The sequence below is a fragment of the Pinus tabuliformis genome, chromosome 4_2 (genome assembly GCF_031772625.1).
Source record: "Pinus tabuliformis cultivar Carrire ecotype Pingquan chromosome 4_2, CPIR1, whole genome shotgun sequence".
Classification (NCBI taxonomy): Eukaryota; Viridiplantae; Streptophyta; class Pinopsida; order Pinales; family Pinaceae; genus Pinus; species Pinus tabuliformis.
Window position 1 is genome coordinate 808967677 of NC_142304.1, and position 27768 is coordinate 808995444.

Sequence of the window (27768 nt, forward strand, 5' to 3'; positions counted from 1 at the left end):
TTTAAAAATAGGCAACTTAATGCTGTCAACCATGTTTCTTTTCGGGGGGCTAGGTGGAGGGGGAGGGGGTCGAGGTGTAGGGGAATTAGGGAGGGGGATGGGATGTGAGGGGGGGTGGATGGATGGGGAATCCAAAAGATGCCCTGATTCTTCTAACCTCTTGACTTCGATGTGCCTTCAGGATGGGTGGGGGAATATCACAGGGTTGTAGGGTTACTTCTTTCTTCTTCACTCTTAGATCCTCCTAATAGGGGACTATAGTCAGTTTCAGTAAATTATTCAAATATGTTTTGTATCATTTTCCACATTGCGTAGACCTGGTTCAGGTTTATTTCCTCTTCTCTCAAACATTAATCTAATTTCATTCGCCAAATCCCTTTTTTGCACAATAACATCTTAATCCAAAGATTATAAGATCTTAATAACTTACCTCATGGTCCTTTGAAAAATCTTCATCCAACTTTACTATAGGAAACGATCGTGCATATCACAAACTCAGTGATAAATCCTCCCAAAATTTTGTCAATCCAAAAATCAACAACCCTATAGATACATTTACTGATGTTCTTAGGGTGTCATATTAATTTAGGATTCCACTCCTTAAGTTCGTTGTTCTTGAAACAAGTATTATGCTCGACCAACTTAGATACCCACTCGTACAATTCAATGTGGAATGAACCAAATAATATCACATATTTCTCTTCAACAATATACTTTTGTAACCAGTCTTCAGTTGATAATCAAGGGTTTCTATTCTCTTTTTCCACAAATTATCTTTCTTTCTGTTCAACCCACTCCTAGATTTCTTTCTTCAACAGGCGCCAAAACATATCCCTTAAGAAGATGTCGGTCTCGGCAATGGAACCATTTGTTGGTTTGAGGGGGCTTGACCTAGTTTCAAAGTGTGTTTCAAACCAACAAAACCCTCAACCACTGGCCCTTTCGGTAACGAACTGCAAGCAGATCGCAGTCTTACCAGAAGCAGTTATGGGAGGCTGCAAAACTAGGTTTCCACAACCACATGGATATGCCTGTTGTTGTGTCTATGTACTTTCTTATGTTTTCTACCTTCCTACAACTTTGCATACATAAATAACTTCACGTTGATGATTATCTTTACAGAATTACCCTTATCACATCAAATAACAAAAATCGGTATAACATGTATTCTTTCACGCAATTCAGTAAAAAGAATGCAAAACGATAATAAAAACAAAGAATGAACACAGAAAGATACACAATACTTCGCCAAAACTTCTTCTTTATTGATAATGATCTTCAATACATGCTATTTCTTAACCCGTGCACCCAACTACATGTGGTCTACGCACTCAGTTTGCAGACTCTTCCAGGCCTCCATACACTCAGCTGTGGAGCCTTCCCCAAAACTATAGACTACAGATGCAAATACAGAGATTCAATTCACTTATGATGACATGATTCGATTACAAATTATTACATCTCCTTATATACATTACATCATGACAAAAACCATGGTCCACATACCATGGATCCAACAAAACAATGACTAATACCCAAAACCTGTTACAAAATAAGGGGCTTTGACCCGCCATAAAGCCCCTAAAAAACCGCGTGATGAATATAACTTCATCAGCTCCATGCGCTCCGCTCCTCAAAATGTGGAGTCTTTGACCCAAAACTTGGACCAAGTTAGGATGTGCCCAACAACTTGCAACAAATCCATGAAGTTTGTGCTTCAATTGGTGCTTCGGGTAAGTTGATCAGGTGTCTAGAAAATAAGGGAGTTGTTGCTTCCTGCTAATGGGTGCTAGCAAACAATCAAAAGGAGTTGATGCTTCCTGTGAATGGTGGCTGACAAACAAAATTGATGTAATATAGTAGGACATCATATTTACATCAAATAACAAACAAACCTTGGTAGTTTTCCTCCCAAAAGGGTTTCCACATTAAACCTACGTGTCTCATGTGTGTGATGCTCATGATGTGTGTGCTTGTGTTGATCCATATGGTTGTTGTTACGATTTGTAATGGTTTCTCACATGATGAATGCCATGTTTGAATGTGAAGTGATAAATTGTCATAAAATTTAAATTAACCTTAATACTGATTCACCCACCCCCCTCTTAGTATTAACATTGTTTCCAAAATTGGCATCAGAGCAAGTTCCCTTCAAGAACAACTTAACCAGTTGAAGGTGATCAAAAGGAAAGAATGACTATTCAAACCTAGATTACACAAGAAGGAGTCCCTTTTTTAAATGGAACAGAGTATGTACTCTAGAAAGCTAGAATGGAAGCATATTTAATGTATCTAATAGTGTGGTATATAGACGTAATTTAGTAGCAACAGAAAATGAGGGATCCTCAGAGGAAGAAGAGAGATCCCATGTGTGCTCATCCCTAAGAGAATATAAGAATATCCCTAACAGCAATGAAGAAGGAATACTCCTCAAGCCTCTGGAATATTCCATGGGAACATAGAGGAATTTAGATATTTGTGGTGGCTCAGCTAGCATCATTGATAGCAAAGAAAAGGATATAGATGAAAATATCTATTTAAAAAGAAAGTTGATCTCTACCCTAAAAGAGGTCAAGGAGCTTTCAGAAGAAAATCTCAAGTATGAGCTTAAGAATGATAATTTGAGAAAAACAATTGTAGATTCAAATGCTCAACAAGAAGAGGCTAGCAAAATGAATGGTATGTTGACCAGTCAACAAAATGATATAAAATCTCTTTGTGAGAGACTACAAGTTGGAGTAGTCTCATTGAGACATGAACTAGAAAGGAAAACTAAAGAGTCGTCTCAGTATCAGAAGCTTGAGGAGAGTAGAAAGGCTTTGAATGAGATGTTTGTTAAACAGAGATCCCCTCTCATCAACACTAGTTTGGGTTTCAAAGAAGAACCAAGCCCCAAAAAGGCAAAGGCTGAAGGGTCAACCACCCATGTAATGGAAGTTGGAGATTCCAATAACAACAAAGGAAAAGAAGTTGTTGGACAACAATAATAGAAAGGAAAGAAGCAACAACAAGATAAGAAAAAACAACAATAGAATGGAAAGCATCAACAACAACAAGAGAAGGAGCAACAACATGATATTGAGTAGCAACATCACGAAGAAAGGATGAACACCCATAAGGGGTAGCAACAACAAAAAATTTCTCGAGGTAGAAATTCAAACAACCATGGAAGGCACATGAAGAACTAGCAGAGGTCCTTTCCCCCTCAAGGTCAACTCCCTCAAAGAAAATGTATTTTCTGTTATCTAAAGCCTTTTCATGGTTATTGTTTTTCTTGCAATAATTTTGGACATAAAGCCATGGATTGTAGATGGCATGCAAGAAAATAGTTTGTGGAGTAGCAACAAGAGAAAGCATGTTGGCAGTAGCAGAGGCCTTGATAAGAATGTGTTGATGGCCAAAAATGATAAACATTTGGGAAGGCCATCTGGTCAGTGTCCCAATTCATACTCTTATCCATTTAAATGATGGCTCTGACTGGTTCTATTGGGTCAAGTTACCCCCTCTCCCTCTCTCTCTCTAATGACTTATGATGTTTTTAGTTGACAATCAACATGAAGAGAGAAATTAGATTAACCCTCTTGCAATGCACTTGCAAGAAAGCAATCCTCAAGCTTAAACTGAGGCTCGACCAAACCACACTAGAGTTTTTCCCCTGCATAAGAGGACTTTTGAAAATGCATTTATTAAATCCAAATACAAATCTATTCTAGGATGAAAGCAACATAAAATAAATACTAAATCTATCTTGATTAGGAAGATATAGATATATTCCCAACCGAGAGCAAAGTAATTAAATTTGGGCCAACTTTTTGAATTTAGAATAAAAATGAAGTCAATGAGCCAAGGAAATAGTTCCAAGACCCAATGCTAATTCAAACTAATACATAGAGTCAGTTGTCTGATGAATATTCATCATATTGTTGAGCACATACATCCAAATTCAAATGAAATGAATCCAAAATCAATGACATGACTACATTAAAGAAATAGTTCTCATAAAACAATCATGATTTAAAACAAAGACATACTTGTAATCGATTTGCTAAATAGTTAACAGTAAGGACAAGCAAATCTATTTGGATTCATTATTCAATTTGATAGCAATAAGATCCAACAAGAAAAGATAGATTTCCATTGATTAAATAAGCATGTAATTAAAAATTCACAGTAGTGCAGAACCCAAAAACCACATACTTATCTGGATCAAAATTGCATCAAACTTCAATTAAATGCAGACCATCAATCAACCTCTATTTCTGACAAAAGTGTACAAAAATCATAGATCTGATTCAAGCCCTTTGAGTACAATATTTCTCAGAAAAATTTCATGATAGCATGAAATTTTCTGAGTTGAAATACGTCTCTGTAAATTTCCTTACAATTGGTCCAAGAATGTCTAATCCTCTATAAAATTATGCCTTCTACAATAGTGCAAAAAAAACCTTCTTTTTATAGAGAATTATCCCTATAGTTTTAGATCTGGAACCCTTTCCTCATTCCTCAAAACATTATTTATAATTTACAAAAGAAATCCAAAAATGGAGAGTTGTTGAAGGTAGTTTAGATCCATCAAATTTTGTGTTGCAATTCCTCTCCTTCTCCTTTGTTGGATCAATCTAATTGCTCCAAGATGCTTTAGCTTCATCCTCTTTAATAGATTTCTTGCAAAAACCAATCAAAATTAAAATAAAATGAATTAATTTTTCACATGAAAATCAAAGTGCCAAAAATTGGGAAAATAAACTCTCCAACTAAAATGCAATTAACAAAAAAAAAATGAACTTCCTATTGATCTTTGTAAAGAATTCTATAGCCCAAGAAGGTTGCCTTCAAATGAATTTGCAACAACAAAAGTTTCAACCAACCAAATTTTCCAAAACAAATTTATAAATTGGTTTTTGGTGCAAATTTAGAGCTCCATTTTCTGCTAATTTTTAGGCACAGTTAATGTCCAAATCTAGTCATGCAACCACTCCCAAAATATTCTCCATTGTTTTAAGTTTTCTAACTAGCTGTCATAAGCCTCATTTGGCCAACTAAAATTCAAGATAGACCTCTCCAGAGTAAAAGTGTCAAAACTCTTGATTTACTAGAAAATACAAGCTGAGCAAAATTTAAACATTTTTTTATTAATATGTACAAATTATTAATATAACATTAAATAAAATTCTAATTTTAAACTATTTTAATAAAACTAATTATTAATAAAATTATTAATATTTACAAAAGAAAATAAATTAATTCAATTAAAAATATAAATTAATTCAATTACATAAAATTAAAATATACATTTAATTAAAATAAGTAAAAAAAAAAACATTTTGAATAAACAAAAAAACAAAAGTGACTTTTTCGTTGGCCTTCATTAATGAGCCTTGACTTTTTCGTAAAGTTAATAAAGTAAGAGGGAATGGAGTTACAAGGAGGGGGGGGGGAGATGGGAGGACCCACATCGCGGGAGGAGCCCGGAAGGGAGGTGAGTCTGTAAGGAAATTAAAATGGGAACCCTACATGGTGAGGAGAGGAGGGGAGGTCCACGTGGGAGTGGAACCTTCTTCCTATATTATATTATAAAAAAACTACAGTTAATTATGGAAGCCCAGAAGCCCTGTAACCGAAGAAATAGAAATTGGAATTTAAGTTGAGGCTTCGAGCATGTATATTTTAATTATATTTTTTATTTATAAACAAGTCTTGTGGTTTTTGTAGAGAAATTAAACAATAATTAAATTAAGTAAATAATTAATTAGTAATTAATTTAAAATTTAATTAAATAATTAAAAGTTAATATTTACAAAATAATTAAATAAATTTCAATTGATTTAATTAATTAATGTTAAATAAGTAATAATAATTACAAATTATAAAATTAATTATATTTATAAAGTAAAATACATTTTATACATTTTTAAGTTTAGGCAATGAAAATCGTTGAAACTTTGAATAAATGCTATTTGCAAACTGTAAGTCTAAACTTAGCAAAATCAGAGTTTTTGGGAAGTTGACGATAAACCACACTCAATGAAATAATGAGAACACAAATCAAAAGAAAGTAAAAATCCCTCAAAGTTAACCAAACCAGAGCATTAAAAGAGTGATATGACTAAAATTTACATAGAGGGTCCCCCATTATTATTATTTTATTTTTTTTTACAAAATCGGATGCTTGTTATATTCAAAAAAGATGGAGGAGTCTAAGCTCCGATTTTACAGTAGATGGAGTTACAGAAGTAACTTGTTTCTGGATTTCATTGTAGCAGTACACATGAGTACCTTTACTACTTGCTTGTAAGGTCCTAGAGCAAGTATAGATTCTTATAAATTGGGACAATAGAAGACTAGTTTTGTTGTACATTTAGATAATAATGTTAGATCTGATTAGTCAGTCAGCTGAGGCCTCTGGTTGGCTGTAAGAATCACAAGTTCTGCTGAAAAGTACATTTAGATAGGAATTGCTGCAAGAAAGAGGTTTGATCAAACTCCTTGATATTAGAATCACAGTCATATGGATAGAAGACTCCTTGGCTTTTGGCGCTGTCATGTGGATCAAGGGATGAATTGGATCAGGCTCGCTTGATTGCATAAGAGGCTTCCTTTTTCCCGTGAACAGGCATGGCTAGCTCTCTTGTCCGCTTCCTGGTTGCTGGATCGAAGGACATGAAAAAATTGGCACTTCAAATTCTGAGACAGCATATTTTTACAGCGGCTTATGATTTGATGGAGGAAGAGATTGGATGCTTGTCTGTTGCTGTTCATTAAGCTGACTATTATAGCCGAGTCGCCGAAGACAAGGGCTTTATTGATCCCTTGGTTCTGAAGCTGCAAGAGGCCTTGAAACAGTCCCAGAGCTTCAGCTCGATTGTTACTCAATCTTCCCAGACCCCATTCAAAAGAGGACACCATTACACCTGAAGGATCCAGAATGATGCCCCCTGCGCCCGCGGCTCCCGGATTTGATTTGGAAGCTCCGTCAAAAAATAATGAATGAGTATTCTTTGAATGAAGCCATTTACCGAACTCATCTTTTGTAAGGCGGATTTTCCATTCTAGATTGTCAGATTTGCCAATGAATTTACGCATCTTTGTTGCTGGTATGATGCTGGACCTGTCTATCAAATTCGAAATAAAGTTCCTCTCCTCTGTCCATAAACTGTTGGGATCGATTCTCTGAGTTAGCTTGACTGCGATTGTTTCCGATGCTAGACTGGTGGCTTTAAGAATTACGTGTCTAGTTGTGGTGGCTTTGTCTCGGAAGATCAAGCTGTTCCGGGCGATCCAGATGCGCCACAGAAGAGCAAACGGGATGGCGTTCCACACTCTTCTAGCTGGTTTTTGGTTCGCTGTGTGCCAGGGATAGCTTCTTCTCCAGTTTTTTAAGATGTCAACAATAGAGTGATGGGGGTTCCAAATGGAGGGGGCGGGAGGAGCGATATTGTTCCAGCAATAGGCAGCAAAGGGACAAGATATAAACAAATGTTGTAGGGATTCCTCCGCTGATTGACAGTTGGGGCACCTGGAGGGACCGAAGATGCCTCTCTTCCTGAGGTTCTCAACAGTTAAGATTTTTCCATGGAGAAGAGTCCACATAAAGAATTTGATCTTTGGAATTGCTTCAGCTCTTTTTAGAATCTTCCTCTGAGCCCAGACTGCGGTGGAAAATTCCTTGCTGCTCAGGTAGCTGTAACCTGCTTTGATGGAGTAATTTGTTCCTGAAGGATCCCAGCGAAACTCGTCCTTTGCGCCTTTGATGGTGGGAGCTATACTGTGTAAGCTGCTACAGAGAGAGCCAAAACTGTCTTTGAGATGATGGGGTATGGGTGGGAATTCCCATTGAACCCAGGCATTAGCTGAATCATCCCATTGGGAGGTTTGACTCAGTTTGGATATGCCTTTGCTATGAAGATAATGAAGAATAGGATCGGTATCTGGGAGGCTATTTATGGGAGGGTTCCCCATGATTTTGTCCGAACCTATATTCACCGTTTCACCTCCTTTTGGCACTTTAGAGACATTTTGCGCCATGAAGACTATGGCTTTTTTGCAGAATTTCCATATCTTTGTACAGTGTCTATTAGGGATTTCAGCATTGAGGATTTGCGATCTTAGCTGGCTGAGATATTTTGATTCTAGGACATTTTTCCACCATGCTGATTGATTGTCCATAAGTCTCCAGATCAACTTCCCACCGAATGCTAAATTCATAAGAGATGGGGACCTGATGCCCAGACATCCATTCTCAGGACTTTGTATAATCTGTTTCCAGTTTACTAAGTTGAACTTTTTCTTTTCATTCTTGCCTCCTTGCCAGAGAAAGAATCTGAGAATGCTATCCATTTTTCGATGGAATGAAGCTGGAGCATGGGCAAGAGAGAACTGGTATAAAGGGAGGGAAGAGAGCCATGATTTTAGGAGAACCTGTCGCCCAGCTGGATTGAGCCACTGAGTTCCCCATCTCTGAAGTTTCCTTTTCATTTTATCCAGCGTTAAATCCCAGACTCCAGTCTTTGCTTTCCCTATGGTTACCGGCATTCCCAAATAACTGAAGCTATCCCAATCTAACTTGCAAGGGACACCAAAAGTGTTAGCGATATTATGTATCATTTGGGCCGAGACATTCCAACCATAAACGCATCTCTTAAGGTAATTTATTTTACCTCCTGAATATCTCATGAACTTGTCAAGCAGGGACTTAAATCTTCTTGCAATGATGGTGGTCGCCCCCCCTAGCAATAGGGTATCATCTGCAAATTGAGAATGATTTATATTTTTGATGCCATCTTCAAACTTGATGCCCGTAATGAGGCCTGACTGCCTCTTTTGATCAAGGGCACTGCTAAATGATTCTGCCATAAGGATGAAGAGATAAGGGGATAAGGGGCAACCTTGCCTTAATCCTCTTGAGGATTGGAAGGAAGGACCAGGTCTTCCGTTAATGAGGGGGGCGATCCAAGGCCCAGAGATACAGCATCTGATGACATTAATAAGGAGAGATGAGAAACCCATCCTTTGGAGTACTGCAAATAAAAAAGAATGCCTTACCCTGTCAAAGGCATTGGCTAGGTCTAGTTTTAGAATGAAGCCTTTCTCATTCCTTGCATGACTTGAATGTATGGCCTCTTGAACTAAAAGAATAGAATCTGAAATTTGTCTATTTGCTATAAAGCCTCCTTGGTTGTCTGAGATCAGCATCGGTAGAAGAGGTTTAAGCCGAGAGGCTATGATTTTAGTGAAGATTTTATATGATGAGTTGCATAAGGATATGGGCCTGAAGCGAGAAAAATTGGATGGCCGGTTCTCCTTCGGAATAAGGGCCAAATGGGTAGCATTTGTGTATCCACCTATTTTACCTTTTTTTTGAATCCACTTGATGTATTTTATGAGGTCTTTCTTTATCAGCTCCCAGTAATCCCTATAAAAGCTAATAGGGAACCCATCTGGACCAGGTGCCTTGTTGGGATGAAGGGTCCAGATTGCTTCAACGATTTCTTCCTCTTTTATTTCAGCTGTCAACATTTTGTTTAGATCATCTGTGACTTTAGGATGCAAATGCTGTAGTAAGTCTTCATAAGTTTCTTCCTCTGGCACCTCAGTTAACAGGTCCTTGAAGTGCTCTGTAGCTGCTTCTTTAATATCTACTTGTTCCACATGGTGTGTCCCTGCGCTGTCCGAGATAGCAGTGATGGTATTTCTGACTTGTCTAGCGGTGGCTTGCTTATGGAAGAATGAAGTGTTCTTATCCCCGCTTTCCAACCATACTTGTCTTGATTTGGTGCGCCATTTTTCCTCCTCCTGCCTTTTAATTTTGCTCAGTTTATTGTACAGCTCTTCTTCTTGAAGTTTTTTACTGTGGCAGTAATCATTTTGCTCAATTGTGCTCTGGAGTTCAGCGATTTGTAACTTTAGCTCATGCTTTTCCTGTTCTGGCTCCTTGTAATACGATTTGGCCCATTGTCTAAGCGCTCTTTGCACGTTCTTCAGTTTGCTCTCCCATATGTAGCCTGGGGATCCTTCAATATGCTGCCTCCAGGTGAGCTGAATGATATTTCGGGCAGCTTGTTGATCGCTCCAAATCTGATTAAATTTAAAAGGCAGCGGACCAAGGGCGCAGTGAGTGATCAAATCGAGGGTAATTGGATAGTGGTCTGAGGCAGCGAAAGGCAAAATGGCGGAATTGACAGATGAAAAGGTTGACAAAAGAGAAATGTTCACCAAGAATCTATCCAATCTCTCCATGATATTGTGACTGCCCAGTCTTCGATTGTTCCATGTGAACTTGCGATTTTTTGGAGTTATGTCTATCAGGTCACCAATGTGCATTACATTTTCCATTTGGTTCCTGAATGGGTCTGGCAGAAAGTTCCCCCCTCGCTTTTCATTTGCATGGAGGATTAAGTTGAAGTCACCGCCTACGATGGTATTGTTGCTGTCTCCTTCCAGAATGTGATTGCTAAGAGTTTCCCAGCAATTTCCTTTATCCCTGTAGTGATTGGGGACATATACGTTGAAGATGACAATCTACTGATGGCTGTTATTGTTTCTCAGGACTGATTTTATCCAATGCTGATCGACTATCTCAGATTCACATTGCCAGTCATTCTGATTCCATATTGTAGTAATTCCTCCCGAAGCTCCTCGCGCTTCACATATGCTTCCTCTGTAATTTTTATACTTTCCAATGATTTTGCTGATTTCTGTTTCTCTTTGTTTCGTTTCCTGAAGTAAAATGATGGATGGTTTCTCCTGCACTATAAGGTCTGTTAGAGCATTGATTTTAGCGGGGTGCCCAAGTCCCCTGCTGTTCCATGAGAGTATTTTGATCATTTCAAACCAATGTTTCGAGAAGGTGCTCTGCCTCCCTTGTCTTTGCTGGCTACTTCTTGATCTTTTGTGGCCTGAATGTAGGATTCTATTGGATGCTGCAGGCCAAGTGCTATGTCTTTTTGCACGTTTTCATCCCTGTGCTGCTTTGTAGTCTTTCTTCCCGGCTTCTTTTGTCCATCAAAGGAGGAACCCTGATCCTTAGAGTTGCTACGGGTAATTCTAGGAGGGAGAGGGTCAGTTAAGAGAGGGGGGTGGGCACGCATATGAGGGGAGGAGGACTGTTCAGGAGGGGAGGAGGGTTGGGCAGAGGGGATCGAGGGGAAAGGGATCGAGGGGGAAGGGTCATCTTCAGGGAGGGAAAGAACATGGAAAGGGTTGGTGGATGGAGGAGAATGAAGGGGATTTTCAAGAACGGGGGAGTGAGATAGATGAGGAGGGGGAGGCGGAGGAGACTGGATATGGGCAGAGGTTTTAAGAGATGAGGGACCAGGTTCATTGGGTAAAGAGGGGCTAGGGGCAGATTTTTTTTTTTTTTACCACTTCCCATTGCTGATCTTGAGTATTATTATCCACATTAATAATCTTAGTGCAGCGATTGGCAAAATGACCATACTCATGACATACCTTACATTTGAAGGGGATCTGTTCATAGTCGAGCTGTTGTATGTGTGACCATTCATCGACTTTGATCTTGATAGCTTCTGGAAGTCCTTTGCCCAGATCGACCTCGACGCAGATACGAGCGCAGGCTTGCATGTTGTCTCTTGGTTCGCTTCTGTCAATATATTTTCCGACTGCGTTTCCAATGGCTCTTACAGAGTCATCTCCCCAGCAGTGTAATGGGAGATGTGGGAGACGAACCCAAACAGGAACTGCATTAGGAATGTCGAGCTCTGGGTCGAAGTCTGGAGTCCACTTGTTTAGGTACAGACCTCTGGAGTCCATAAAATAAGGTCCGTTGCGAAATATCAGATCCTTGTCATTCTTTGTCTTGAAGTGAAAGGTAAAGTAGCCTTTCCCGCAGAATCTAATGGCAATTTTTCCTTGTGTTTTGTCCAACCAGTTTCTTTCCACCCACCTCTGAACAGTTTGAGGTGAGGGCCAAAGACCAGTGAATTGTCCGATCAAACCTTTCTCGTCCAGAGCTAGAGCAGCCAATCTGGGCACAGAAGGAGGAAGGGAAACCTCCTGAAGTCCTTCTAATTTTTTAACAAATTTGGAGAGTGATGGGCGATCTCGTTGAGGCGGCAGAGAGCTGACAAGAGCTGAGAAGGCCTGTTGTTGGGTGGACTCCTCCGGCGGAGTCTCCGGAGAAGCCATCAGGGGGTGAGCGTAGACCAGAAGGCCGAAGGCGGCAGGCTGCGCGTGCTAGGTTTCACCGCAGAGCGTTTTTTAGAGTCCGACTCCTAACAGAGGGTCCCCCATTATTATTATGAAGATAATAATGTAAAAAATGGGGGGTTGTTATTTTACACAACAGAATGCTTCCAAGTATAGCAATCTTTTTGTCCCACTCCTATACCATGTCGATTGTTACAACTATGGAAAAGTTGGGCACAAGGATATGAACTACGGATATAATATAACAGAGCTTGCTTCTTAGATGATGCAGCAAAATGAAGCAAGTCGGCCATTAAGGATGAGAAGGAATAGAAGCGAAGAGGATTGCAAGTATGTCTTCAGTGCTTTGTGCAGAGGGGGCATGCTAGAAAATGGAGGAAGAAATCATTGAGGAGCTTTTTTTTCTTTGAAGAAGAACCAGAGAAAAATTAAGACTAAAAGGGATGATTCTCATATTCCAGTGGTTGAACCCCTTACGAGTACTAGTTACAATGAGTGTGGGCTTCTCGAAAGAAAAAGTAGCAATAGCCCAGTTAATCCATCCTTGCAAATAAAGTTGAGAGGCTGCAAGACGCTTTGGGTAAAGAAAAAAGAAAAGGAGGAGTTCCCTCCATTCATGCACAACCAAGACAAAGCCCAAACCTGGGTAAAGAAGAATCCAAAAGGTAATACCTCTATCAGGACTCTTCCATTGAAGGAATGCAAGAAGAAGGAGGAAATTCTACTAAAGTGGGGTAGAATGTCAAATGAAAGCATTGAGAAAAGAATAATCAAAAGTGCATCATAATTTTTAAGGTATGGTCGAGTCCCCTTGCTGATTACAATAATGAATTTGTATATTTCAAATGTATCAGCATTGAGAGAGAGAGAGGAGAATGCGATCATCTTGGTTTCAAGGGGAGTACACAATAAAAATTTGTTTTGTGAGAAGAGCATGAGTTGTAGTAGAGCTGTGGAATGACAAGAGGCCCACAGTTAAGTTAGGTCCACAGGATTAATCCCTACGGAGAAGCAAGGAAGCAAATGAGAAGTGATCAGAATAGAGAGAGAATTAACTCAGGGGGAGTTGCTTTAGGAAGCAGTAGCAAGAAACAATTCTCAGCCTCAGAAAGAAAGATTGTTGACCGAATGAAAGGTTTTCATCTTGGATGAAAAACCCTTATTTCATCTAAATTGTGAATTTGATTATTCCTAGCACTCTTATGTTCATAAACACAATTGGTGCAAGCTTTACATGTCCCTTAGTAGTCAATTGGTATTGCTATGTCAATTGGCAGTCTTAGTTTCAGATGGAATAGACTTTCATGTGAATGGACATGTTGGAAGTTTGCTTGTTATAATATCCAATTTATATCAATTTCTTGGTGCAATTGGTATTATTTAAGAAGCAGTCTGTTTTTGTAGAGGTATGATCTTAGGGGGATAAGCATTAATTGTTAGTATGCTCAAGTAAAGTGAGCGCAGTCTCATGGTATCAGAGTGAAGTCTCAGCAGCAACAACGACATCGGTGAAGAGCAAGACGAAATGCATCACTATTGGTTGTTATTTGCATGCAACAACAATACCATGAGCAATTTTAATTGGTACCATTTTCTGATTATTTGGTACAAAAGATGCATTGGCAGAGAGAGGATTCAACCAGTAGCATAAATAATTAAGAACTTGAGAAATTCAAAGAAGAGGCAGTATATGTTCAGGGGGAGCATATCACATATGTCTAGTTTATAGAGCAACAACAGCTACAAGAAAGGCACCAAGACTTGTTTTTCTATGTTTAGCTTTGTAGGTCTCTTTGCCCATGAGGGGTGCAACTGATATTGGATTTCATATTTCAAGGGCCTCATTAGATATATCAACTCCTTAAAAGAGAAGTCTGCAAAGAAGAATTCACATCAGTAGTCAAACCCTCTATCATTGACATTTAGTGATTGCAAAGGGAAGAGGAAGCAACTTGTAGCCCTTTTCCATTTATGTCAAAGGGGGAGAGAATATTATTAGAGAGTAAGTTATGATGGCCCATGCAGAGGAGAGAAATCCATTGGTGAATCATGCTAGGAAAAGTGTGGGAGAAACATGAGGGTTCGCCATCAATGTGGAGAAGTGATGAGGTGTTACCATCAGTGCCAAGGGGGAAGATTGTTGGACAATTGACATTTTCTGGATGGCCAGTGGTGGCTAGTGGCAGTGAGTGTGTTGGCATTGATGTCAACAACCATAGGGGATATGTGTTGAATAGCTGGCATTGACTGAGGGATAGTGCAAAAAAATGTGTTGACATTGGTGCCACCCAAACTATTTGGTGGCAGCAGATGTGTTGGCAATGTTGTGAACTAGGTTAGCATTGATGTCCACTAACCTAGCTATGATGGAAACTGGGCTAGCATTGATGTGTTTGATGTGTCAAGCTCAGCAAGCGGTCCCATGGTTGCTTCAGTATCTTGTAGAGACTCATCATCGTAGTAGGCTTATTGAAGAAGCCATAACATGATGGCTATGTTAATGACTATGATGGTTGGGAGTCCCTGATTTTGGAAGAGATTTTGCCCCATGTTGTTAGCTCAAATTCTCCTGGAGATGGAATAGTTGTATTATTCTCAAAAACAAATTTCCAATAATATGTGGAAGTCCATAAATGGCCTCCTGGATGGAAATTTATTGAAAATAAAATTCAAAATCTCCAAAGTCAAAGTAGCAATCCCTCGAAGCCTGAAAGCCTAGAATTGTATTAATAAGGGGAGTTCGTTAACAAAGCATCGAATCATAAGTAGGGAAGTCCATAACTCTATTTATAAGTGACACGAGGTAGTCTCAATTTGGGCTAGTAGGAATAATGTATGGAAGGTTGGAATCCTGGAATCCCAAACAACGGATGGAAAAACAACTGATGGATCATCAATCGACGGAGCCTATAATAGATATTTCCCAAAAGGTTGAAAGCATGGAAGTAATTGCAATTGAGAACCAAGAATTATAGTGGGGCCGGCAGGTAGAGTACAGAGTGGCGTAGCAGAGACTGACAAGTGGAACCATTTAAAGAGAATAGGCTCATGGAGTGGTTCAATCTCAGAACCTCCAATAAAACCTTAAAGGAAGAGGAATTGGCATTGTCAGTGGTACACACAAGTGGGCTAGGCCAGAAGCCCACAATCCTGTAAGATCTTAAGGAGTGTTATTAAAAAGAGACCAAGGCATCTAGGCATCAGGGCTCCAACTTGGTAGCGGCATATGTTATGAGTGGGGTCCATTGAAATTTTAAGTAGTAATTTTGTGTGTTTTGGTGACCATGGGTCGTGTGTTAATAAAAAAATAAATGGCACCACAGGCATAAGGTTCAAGGGATGGATGAGTCGGAAGCTCTTTGGCATCATGGGCCAAGTTTGAAACTTCTTTCATAGTTGGAGTTTGCTACAACTTAGAGAAGAAGGCTTGAATGGGTCGATAGTTATCTAGCAAAATGCACTATAACTAGGAGTTATGCAATATCCAAAGCCCAGTCAGAGTTGGACTACCAAGAATCTCTGGGTGGAGACAACAAGGACCACGATTGTGCAGAATAATTAATCGAGCATGTCATGAGCAAAAGTAGGCCATCTCTATTCTTACTTGCATGCTAAGAAGAATTAAATGAAGAACAAAGGCTCAGGTACAATATACCAACAAAATTATGAGCTCTATTGGCATGCTACATTTATGGGATCTGATAGGTGTGCTGCAGGTTTTCCCTTGACTCCCATGTGCCTGAAAGAGATGGTCGAATGTTGGGTGTGGAGCATGATTATTTAGAGGTCTTTGTTTCAGCCAGATGTATACCCCAAAAAGTTTGTGCACCCCTCCACGCGGAGGGGGTGCAGGGGGGACTTTTCCCCCACGCGGGGGTTCGGGGAGGCCGATCCCCCCTGGCTGGGGGGTCCGGGGGCCGCAAGTCCCCCTCGCCGAGGTTCGGGGGGGCTGATGCCCCCCAGCTAGGGGGTCCAGGGGCCAGCGGTCCCCCGGCTGGGGTTTCGGGAGCAACGCCCCCGAAGCTAAAAACAAATGTAAAATTGCCTTGTAAAAGTATAGTAATTGCTAGTCAATCTAGGCCGTTCCTTAGGCGGATGATCTGACAGTAGAACTTATGTTTAGTTTAGGGTTTTTTGCCCTAGAAGGCAACCCCTCTCTTTGTATGAGGGCATTGTATTGAGGCTATGTAATAGATGTGTATTCTCCGAGTGAGAAACGGAGAGGTGAGACTATGAGAGAAAACAGAGGATATTACAGCAGATCTGTTGTAGGTTGTGTCTCTTCATTTTGCTGGATAATAGAAAGGAAGGACTGGTTGTTCGGGGTGTACGTAGCCCAAACTGGGTGAACCACGTATATCTGTATCTCTCTGGTTTTATGTGTTTGTGTTTTTCCGCATATTATATGTCTTTCATTTCTCTATCATATATAATATTTTTCTAACATCGAATACAAAATCTTTGATCACAGACTAGAAGAGACATCCCTGAAGTACAATCCAAGCACTATGATCAAATTAATGAGTATGGAGAGCCTTGCTGAAGCATATAGTTTTGACTAATAATTTATTCTTAGCAAGGATAAATTCTTAGGTGCCCATTCTGTGATTTAATTTGGTTGTAGTGGTTGACTAAATGAATCCCATTCTCAGAGATCAATTAAGTTGTTGTGGCCAAGCAATTTGATGGATCAACAAAATGGAGAGCCGTGTTGTAGTTGTAAGATTAAACGGGGAGAATTTTCCTATGCAGCATGGGTAGCCGTAATGGTGCATGCCCTTGGGCAGTGCGGATGTTAGTAGAGACCACATCATTCCCTATGTAGCAGAGGAACATAACCTAGGATTTCCATTGAGCAAGTTGGATGAATGCAACATTTTTTAGAGAGCTGAGTGGAGAGATCTGTGGGTGGGTGTTGTTGTGAGAGGCTGAGAGTGCCTATGCAGCAAAAAGAGACTAAGAATGTGCTTACGCTACAAAGAGAGGCCAAGAGTGTGCATGTGCTACTGTGAGAGTTTGAGAACACTTGTGGAAAGAAGGTACCAATAGTTGAGTATATGTCGCTGAGAGAATAGGGCCATGAGGTGTATGTTGTTCTAGAGTGAGCATAAACCAAAATGTTGTGTGGTTTGAGTAGAGAGGAGAATGCAAAGAAGAATAAAGAGCTAAAATCAAGCAGAGTGGATTCCAATTACATAGAACATTAGTTCCTTATTGAGTGTGGGTTGGATCCTATATGTAGGGAGTTGGTGCTTCCATCTCAATGGATTTCTAAGTAGAGCATATGGGTTGGTTCCTCCTACAAGTTAGTGCTAGCACAAATCCAAGGAGTTGCAAATTGGTGCTTGCAACAAATCCATGAAGTTTGTTGTAGTGTTTTCTTCTCAATGATCTACGAAAAGAACCCACTTAAGATTGTGGATGACAAACAATCTCAACAATAGAAATGACTGCTAAACATTGTAGATATGCAACTATTGATAGAAACAAAACCTGCCAAAATTATGATCTATGCTATGATCATAGTTAAACAATGAAATAAAGAGTAATAACCCCAAATATCCAATGGAAACCATATATGTAAAGAATAATTTTATAATAACACCTGTGAAGAGAACATATAAATGTTACCAATCCCCCTCTATGGGATGGGTTCTTGGCTATCCTCAAACATTTTTAGCTTTTGTAATGTCTCTCTCCTCTATAATGCATAAACCCAACAAAAATATGGTGTGCGACAATGAAAATAATCAGAGTTACAACAGTGAGTGCAACAATGAAAATAATCAAAAGTGAATAATGAATGGAAAACCCTCCTATTTATAACAAAATATTGAGTTATCCTCGAATAATGAGCAATAATAAAATATTATTGATCTCATTCTTGGAATTACCACTTGCAATATTTTATTATATTTGTTTAGGAGGGAAAAAGTATTTAAACTTTTATTTAAAAATAATTAATAAATAAATGATTTATTCATTATCTCAAGGGATTAGTTTAGAAATAATAAACAAATAATGATTTATTTAATTATTCCTAAGGGATTTAGTCAAATTTAACAATAATAGTAATTAATTAATGATTAATTAGTTATTATTAGCGAAAAATGAGATAAATAATGATTTATCTGTTTATTTTTCATGATTGGGTCAAATTTAACAAGGACTAATAATACAACAATGATTTAATTAATTATTCCTAGAAGAAAATCAAATAAATAGTGATTTATTTAATTACTCTTGATGGGTTTAACTATAAATTACTTAATAAAGGTGGTTTATTAGGTAATTCCTCAAAGTGAAAGTAATTTTACTATGGTAAAACTGGCTTTACATGGTGTAATTCGACCCATCTAGTAAATTAGGCTATATGATCAATTTTTTGGTGATAATAGATTGCCCCCAACGTATGAGTGTTAGGACCAAAACATATGACCAAAGTACGTTGTAAAGACACAATCACTTAGACAACATAGGGGAGTCAAGGAGAGAGAGAGAGAGAGAGTATAATGAAGTTGAATCTAAGAGAGGATAGTGAAAAGGGGGGTGAGACTAATGCAAGTATGTTTTTATGTTGTGGTATGGGACCTCAATGAGGTGGGGGATTCATACCCATACCCGCCGAGATAACTTAATACAAAAACAATGGTTCATCGAGAAATATGAAACTGAGCAATAAAGTACATGCTAAATGGTACATGACATGCTGGCATAATAGAGCCATAAAATAATACAATGTGTTCCATATACATAATGCTCCTGGTAAAAACATGAGCCAGGACTGAATATAATAATATCTAAGTACATGAGATACAAAGCCCCTTCCCTCAAGAAATAGGTGTGTTACACTAAAAAATGTCACCATGACTATTTTCAATTAGTATGGCTCCATCCACTGTCATACTATCCTCCTTGGCAAGTCTTATGCCTCTGCTCTTCATGTCAAACTTCAAGAAAGAGAGAAAGTCATTAAAAATCTATATATCTCTGGGTACGCAGTTTCTCTCAGCCTTACCTGCGTGTACGCAACCCAAGTTCACAATACCTGTGTGCTTGTATGCTCTGTATGTAAAGGGGTGGGTGCGTACTCCTGTAAAGGTCAAAAGGCGCAAGTTTCACTCCAAAAAAGTTACTTGTGGTCATTTCTAGACTCTTCTAGAAGCTTGTTTGACGTGTATGAACCGCCTCCAGATGGTTCATGTATCCCTACCAAAGAGGAACTTATCCCATCAAGAGGGGAGCTATCCCATCCAAAGAGGGGCTTATCCCATTGATGGTGGACCTGAATAACTTCCTCTAGAGCACTATAAATACAGGCATTGGGCCAAAGGGAGGGGAGGTTGAAAGCTGAACATTCCTAAGGGTAGATGCTGCTGGAATTAGGACTTCCTTGTAGAAGCTTGTGAGGAGAGATTACCATCTTTGCTTGTTTCCATTGGGAGGTGGGTGAGCTGATCAGAGTAAGGGAGAACTCTTGTGGACCCTGGGAGGAGCTTGCACAACACCTGGGGACTCCATGAATGTGTTTGAGCTCTTTTTGATTTGATATTTTGGTCTGAGAAAAATCGCTTGTTTTCTGATTTTTGGCTGTCTAACTGTGTATTTGGGTGGGTTAGCTTAGAGTCAATTTAGATTTTTATTTTTCTTAGCTTTGCCAGCAGTACGCAGTCTCTGAGTTTGACACAGTGCGTACTTGTACGCACTGCGTCTTTGTGCACAGGGCGTACTCGCGCCTGTGTCAACAGATCACCTGCGTACCCCTGTCAAATTTGAGAAAAAATCATTTCTTCTCTTTTTGCTCTTTAGATTTTGTTCTTACTTTGTTTTTATTGCCCAGATCCATTAGTTTACTGTCAGAGATCTTCACCTGAACTTGTCCCGTTAGTGTCGAGGGTTTTGGTGGAATTCATAGGGATTTTGCCTTAGGGTTTGATTTTTTAACTGGTCCTGTAGTGACTTTGGCATTAGAGGTTGTCAAACTTTGGATCTCCTTGGTTTTGTTCAGTCCTCTTAGGAGTCGGGCCTATCGTAGAAGTCACCCTTGTGAGAGACCTACCTTTGTGTCTTCTCTTTGCGAATCTCGAAAAGTTTGTTTGTTAAAGCCTTGAATTCCATTCTTGAGAAAAAAGAACAAAAAGATTTCGATTTTGTTTTTTGGTTAGTTTATGATTCTGCATGAACTGATCCTTAGTTGCATTTTGACTAAGTAAAACATCCGGGAATTATCCTTGTAGGCTTTTGTCCTCATTATTTTTTGCTTTTAGGTAAATTTACTTTTGATTTGCTTTTGAGTGAATTTGATTTGATTGTCTTAGATTTGTTAAATTTCATTTGATAAATAGTTTTTACATGCTTTATTAATATAGAAAAAACACAAAAATTCTTTTGGAAAAAGTTTGCTTTGGTAGAATTTGTAGACTTTTGGGAGAAAAAGGAAATTTCGTAGAGTAATTAGTGGTCATGAGTTTTGTGTTTTGAAAAGATAAAGAGAATTGTTTCTTTGATTGTCTTTGCTAAGAAAGTTGTTTTCTATAAAATTTGCATTTTCCAACTCTCTTAGTTAGGAGATTCATTGAAAAAGAAAAGTAGTGTAAATCATCTTAGGTGCATCTTTGTAGTGGTTGCGAGTCGAGTCACACACCACCAGTTTCATCTCCACTACCTTTTGTCTTTAAGAAAAACCATAAAATTAACGCTTAAAGTAAAATCAACTTAGTAACTTTTATTTACTAGGGCTCTGAAACACCAATTTAGATCAGGCTAGTGTCTTGGAGTAGGAGAGTAATTAACTCTCCAAGACAACAAAACCAAACAAGTAGCTTATCTTGTGACAGAATAAATCCAATTGTTTCATTTGTACTCTAGGAAAGCTCCTCTTAAAGGAGAAGCACGATCTCATGTCCGAACCAGTGAGGGGATCAATCCTCCCTCGTTGGGAACGACGCCAGACACGCACGTATTACAAACGGTAAACCTCGGATTAACCATTGTCGAGGAGCCAGGGGTCACTTGTCGGTAAACCTTGGATTATTGTCAAGGAGCCGGCAAGGGGATTGAGCTTGATACTCTGCCCTTGCATGCTGTCGGAGTGTAGACTGTTCCCCCAGGTGCATTTGTTGCGATTGGTAACCTTAGTGACCATTATTTTTAGGATTCTACCGAGGTGACGGTGGAGGGAAGATCCCACTATACCTGGAGCAGACGTCGGCTAGACTCACTTGGATTTTCTGGGGGGTTCACTTCACTCGAGACGGCTAAAGTGGAGGAACTTGTGCCTGTCTATTCATTAAGCAGGTTGCCAGGGTAACTGTTCCACCCGCCACTTCTGTACTAAATCCGGCGATGTTGGGTTTCATCTCCAACTAGCGTTTTTGGTCTGAAAGGTTACTGTTTGTGCTTGGTTTGACGCCCTAGATTCTTTAGGCGTGTGATTCAAATTTGTTTGGTTCTTTAGAGACTTTAGGTGGTTTTCTTTGAGATTTTACTTTGTTTGCGTGTGCAGTAGTTAAAAGTTTTCAACTGTGGCGGAATTACCGAGACAGTCCCGTAGACTTCGGGGCAAGTCTCCTGAGGTTGTTTCTGTGGCCGAATTGTTGAGGAAATCCTGTAGACTTCGGGGTGAACCTCCTCAAGACGTTCTGAGTCATTACGAAGGTTTAAAGGTCCTTATAACTCCTCCTATTGGCAGTAGAGTAGGTTCACCTGAAGAAGGAGAGTCTTCGTTGGTAGTCCATCAAGATTACCAAAGTCTAGAAACAGGTTATAATCCTGAAGCTGTTGCAGTTTCTGAGCTTGCTGGTAGTTTTTCATCTACTAGTGATATAGGCGAAGAACCTGAAATATCTGAACCTGTTACTCCAACTTCTAGTGTACCAGATTCACCTAGGGTAGAAAGAGTCATCACCGAAAATCTTCCTACTAGTTTGATAGCTATTGAAGAACTTTCTCCAGAGGAAGAATTAGGCGTATCTATCCTTGAAGATCAACCTACTATTGATCTAAGGGAGCGTGAATCTATCTTTTACAGTCCTCCTAGAAGTACTACTTGGTACCTTTCGTTAACCAATTATTTAGACAACTCAGGGGTAGGTTTTTCTCCACCTCGTACTCCTTTTCCACCTGGAGGTATTTATACTCCTGTAAATATGTCTGGTCAGTCGTCCGTGTTCACTCAATCTCCTGAATATTTTTTACACGGCGGTCCTTCTGTTCCTACCGGGTATCAGTCACTTTCTGGTACCTTTGCGGGGGCATCTCCTCAACCCATTGATCATGGGTTATTAGCTGGAAACAATGGTAATAAACCGTTGGGTGTAGGGGACATTTACATGATGTCAGGTTCAGTTCCCGTTTCTCAACCTCAAGGTGGTCAATTACCGCCCGGGGGGCAGCCTCAATTAACGCCTGGGGGACAACCTCAAGGTATGCAAATTGTGTCTTGGGGGAAACCTCAAGGCCAGTATGTACCCATAGTACAATACATGCCTCAAGGTCAACCCCAGCCTCAATATGTACCCCAGGGTCAACCTCAGTATCAATATTTACCTCAAGGGTATCAACCCCAAGGGTATCAACCTCAAGGGTATCAACCTCAAGGTCAAGGTCAACCCCAGTATCAGTATTTACCCCAAGGTTATCAACCTCAAGGTCAATACTCGAGTCAAGGTTATCAACCACCTCAAGGTCAATCATATGTTCAAGGTATGGGAACTGTACCTTTCAGTTATCAATCCTATCCTCAACCTGTTACGGGTCAATACCCCGGAATGATAGTGTGGGATCCATCACAAGGTCAACAGGTGTTGCAGCCAAGTATACAGTTGTTACCTCAAACTGGACAACCCGTAGTTTCTGGTTCACTCCAGCAACCGCAACCCGTCTAGTCAAATGTTCAAACTTCTGTAACTTCGGTAGTTACTCAGCCGCCAATTGCACCTAGTACTCCATCTCAAACGGCTGCTGCAACTACCGCAACATCTACCGCCCTTACTTCTGGAGTATCAACAACTCCGGTTTCTACTGTCTCTGCAACCACTCCTCAGACATCTTTACCGTTGTCCGGATCTACGATTCAAACCACGGTCCAGATGCCTGTAGGGCAGCCTGGTTTAAGTACTGTTGTAACAAGTCAACCTCAATTTACCTATCAACAGTACCAGGGACAGTACCAATTCGGTCCTGCTGTCCAACAACTGGTTTACCAGTATCAATCGTATCCTGGGTATACTTATCAACAACCTCTGCAACCCCAGTACGGTCCAGTTCATCCTGGTTTTCCAGGATATAATATCCCAAATGCGATTCCTGTTTCTAGTTATCCTGGATATCCTCGTCCTGGAACTGGTATTGTGACCCAGAGTTTTAGAGATCCTAACCGGCAATTACCGTTTATCGCAACTTTGGATTTACCCGACTTGACGCGCCTAACGAACGATCCAATTCAATATCTTTCGTAAAGGCCGCCAATGCCAAATAAGTTGCCCAGTGATATACCCAAGTTCGAAGGTAAGTCTAGAGAGTATCCGTCCAATCACGTGATGACTTACCACCTCTGGTGTGCTTCAAATTCTATCTCGGATGATTTGATCCGCTTACGTCTTTTCCAGCGTACGCTCATTGGTCTCGCGGCCAAGTGGTACATTGAGTTACCACGGGCCTCTTTTTACAATTTTAGCTAGTTAGCTACCTCGTTCCTAACTCATTTCCAGTTTCCGGCAGATACGATAATGGTACTGAGCTATTAACTTCATTAAAACAGTCGACCTCCACTTATATTTCCGATCATATTCATGAATGGAGACGTCGAAGACGTTTAGTGAAAGTTTTTATCCCGGACCAAATCCTAGCTGAATGGTTTGTAAAATCATTATTACCGAAGATTACTGAAGATGTGGCTAAGGCCGGAGTAGTTACTGAGGAGCAAGTCATTGCTCAAGCCCAGTACCTTGACTTAGTTTACACTCAGTCGGGTACGTTGCACGAGAAGATCCCAGATCTTCCTAAGTCGAATCAAATCGTCGCTGCTCCTTCGGGGTCTCATGCTGCTGATGGCATGATTGGTATGGTGAATACTAAAAGTAAGAAGAAATCCTCGAAGAATTCTTCTCCAATAATAAACTTACCAGACTCCCTGACAGGAGAGTCTTCTCCTGAAATTACCGCCGACATTCACGTTGTAGAGTCATCTACGGCTAAATCAAAAAACGGTGGTAAGAAGAAAGGCAAGAAGAAGGATAAAGCAGACAAGGCTCCAAAGGAGAAAAAAGAGAAGTCAGAATCTAACGACGAAAAGCGCAAACCTCGCTATCCTTGTTTGATTTGTGAAGAAGATCATTTCAGAAGAGATTGCCCTCATCGGGCAGAGGTTGTGAAAATCGTTAAAGGTTCCCCAACTCCTGTTGTTTTGAAAGATCCATTTCCGAAGAAGGAGAGTAAAATGATAGGTTCTTCCTCGAATGCCAGTGAAGAACCCATATTGATGATGTCTCATGTACGGATTGCGACTCGATCGCAAGATTATGGTAGTAAGAATCCTGTTGATGGCAAAGAAGCATAATCTTCTCATTCTAATCCATCAACCTCAGCTCCCGGTTCCAATCCACTACAGATCGAGAAACCGAACCCAGAATTGGTAATCAAACCACCCGCCAAGGGTATACTTCGAAAGTCTGCTTTCAATCCACATGCGAGAGCAGCTCAGAATTATAACATTGTTGAGGATTTAGCTATTTCACCCTCAGCAATGTCGGCTTTGGAAGTGCTGCAATCATGCCCAGCACAACAGAAATTACTCTTGTCGGCTATAGGAGCTGTTGATATTCAGGACCCGAACCTGATAATCTTTGATCTAGAAAATAGTACACCGCGTCTCCCTCATCAGATGGCTTTGTAGATTCCAGTGATAGTCAAAAACAGACCTATTCATCGGACTGTAATTGATGAAGGAGCTTCTACGTGTATTATGTCGATTCAGTGTTGGAGATCGCTTGGTTCTCCTTCACTGAACCAATCCCCGACGATTCTTAAGACCTTTGATGGCCGTGGGTTCCATTCGTTTGGCATTCTACAGGATTTGCCTATAGGGGTTGAAGGCAAAACCGTTAGTCTGGATGTGGAGGTGGTTGATGCCCCTCTAGACTACAACCTTGTTTTGGGTCGCAGTTGGTCTTACGCTATGATAGCGGTCGTGTCATCGGTCTTCAGAGTTATAAAGTTTCCACATAATGGTAAGATCGTGACGATAGACTAGCTGGCTTACTTTTCATCCGTCCCAGCTTCTTCAAAGAGTATACGGCATGTCGGTAAAACGACTATCCCTTACAAGGATGTTGGTGTAGGATTAGTTAAAGATTCCGGTTTACTGGGAACTTTTCCTTTTCCTTCGATCAATGCAGACCCTTCATTCGCATCCATTCATATGATTACTTCAGACACTATTATTTACGATGATCCTTGGATTGTCCCATCTGAATCTGAGATAGACTCATTCGGTAATGCAATGCCTTTGAGTCCATATGAAATTGCTTATGAGGCCGTGCAGTCTTTTTCCGACTCCAGTTCAACCCAATTTGACCAAATGAATGTGGTCCGTGAGGAATCACTTTTCACATCAACCTCAGAACGGATAACGTTTCTTGAAGTCGTGTCATCTGACGAACAACTTCGCGAAATCCTAAGTGTAGACGATCTACCATGGGAAGATCTTCATCATAGATCTTCGTTTTTACCTGAGAGTGATGACTTTGAAAATGATTTTTCATCAATTTTTACAGCTGAATATGTCAAGGACGCTCAGAATCCCACGAAACATCCTGATTCAGAGTTGAATTTGGGAAACATTTCCCAAACTATTGCCATTGACATTTCAGTCAAAACTGGAGTTATTGAAAACATTCATATAGGTGCCTCGTGTACAGATAACGAAATTCAAACATACAAGGTCCTATTTCAAGAATTCCGCGACGTGTTTGCCTGGTCCTATGAGGAAATGCCAGGAATTGATCCCTCCATTGTTTTTCATGAAATCAAGACTTACCCGGACGCTAAACCCGTTCGGCAACGTCTGCGTCAGATACACCCTAGGAAAGCGGCTGCGATTAAAGCAGAAGTCGAGAAGTTGTTGAAAGCAGGTTTCATTTATCCGATCCCGTTAACGGATTGGGTATCGAATATTGTTCCGGTCAACAAGAAACAAGGAACAATAAGAATATGTATCGACTATAGGGATATAAATCGTGCTTGTCCAAAAGAAACCTATCCCACGCCCTATATCAATCAAATAATTGATGATTTTTCCGACAGTGAAATATTTTCCTTTATGGACGGTTTTTCCGGTTACAACCAAATCAATATTCTACCTGCCGAACAACCAAAAACGGCTTTCATTTGTCCTTGGGGGACATTTGCTTACTGCAAATTACCTTTTGGACATAAGAATGACGGAGCCACTTTCCAACGGGCAATGTCTTACGCGTTTCACGACATCAAGCACATTGTGCAACCGTATCTCGATGATTTGCCTGCTCATTCTTTACATCGAGCTGATCACCTTGTCCACTTACGCGCTATTTTTATGAGGTGTCGGCATTATCGAATTCGGTTGAACCCACACAAATGTGTCTTCTGCATAGAAGTGGGACGATTGCTAGGATTTGTCGTTTCAAAAACCGGTATCCGCGTCGATCCCTCGAAGGTCGAAGCCATCATCAAATTTCCTCCTCCTTCGAGTTTGCGCCAACTCCAAATTTTGCAGGGGAAAGCAAACTTTTTACGTCGATTCATTCCTAACTACGCCGAGGTTACAAAGGGTTTCACCCGGTTGTTGAAACAAAACACTCAATTTTCTTGGGATGAGATAGCTTAGAAATCTTTTGATGCACTTAAGCACGCGTTGACCCATGCACCGTTGCTGCATCCTCCCAACTACAACCAGGACTACTTTTTGTATCTCGTCGCCTCCCACTCCACCATTGGAATGGTCTTAGTTCAGGAAGACGAATTCAGAACGGAACATGTGATATATTATCTTAGTAGGACGTTAAATCCCACTGAGCTAAAATATTCGCATGTGGAGAAATTGGCCCTGGCAGCTGTTCAGGATGTCCAGCGTTTTCGTCATTACATTCTTCTCCGTAAAACTACAGTGATTTCGGATTGCAACCCTATGATCTATATTTTGACTAAACAATTGCTAGGGGGCAAGTACTCCAAATGGATTGTTATCCTGCAGGAGTTCAATTTGGAGTTCGAGAAGTCCAAGTCTAAGAAATCCTTAGTTTTTGCGGAATTGATGTGTGACTTCCCACGTGCTGACACAGAAACTGTGGCAGAGGAACCCATTGCAGACGAATCTTTGTTTCTTATCATCGCTTTAGATCCGTGGTATGGGGATATAATCGTCTATCTCCACACCCAATCCTTTCGGCCCGAAGCTTCAAAGTCGAAACGCCAGAAAATTCGATTCCAGTCCCAACAGTACAGAATTATTGGAGACACTCTTTATCGTCGTGGGACGGACTTGGTTTTTCGTCGTTGCTTAACTCATGAAGAGGCAGAAAGGCTTCTGAATGACTGTCATTCTGGAGCATGTGGCGGTCGTAT

General features: G+C 40.2%; 1 protein-coding gene across 1 annotated transcript; it reads right to left on the reverse strand.

Annotated features, from left to right (window-relative positions):
* Positions 1-6549: 6549 nt before the first annotated feature.
* On the reverse strand, positions 6550-12144 carry LOC149172154 (uncharacterized). The gene is made up of 2 exons (XM_089426221.1): positions 11498-12144; positions 6550-10480 (listed from the first exon to the last, which is right to left on the reverse strand). The coding sequence occupies exons 1-2, from the start codon at positions 12142-12144 to the stop codon at positions 6550-6552; spliced, it is 4578 nt and encodes a 1525-aa protein (XP_089282347.1).
* Positions 12145-27768: the final 15624 nt, after the last annotated feature.

Bases quoted from the DNA above. Each gene is read 5' to 3' on its own strand.
- LOC149172154 (XM_089426221.1), bottom strand. From the start codon at position 12,144: ATGGCTTCTCCGGAGACTCCGCCGGAGGAGTCCACCCAACAACAGGCC. The intron at 10,481-11,497 runs GTCACACATACA...CAATCACTACAG, and splicing joins AAGATCAAAGTCGATGAATG to GGATAAAGGAAATTGCTGGG.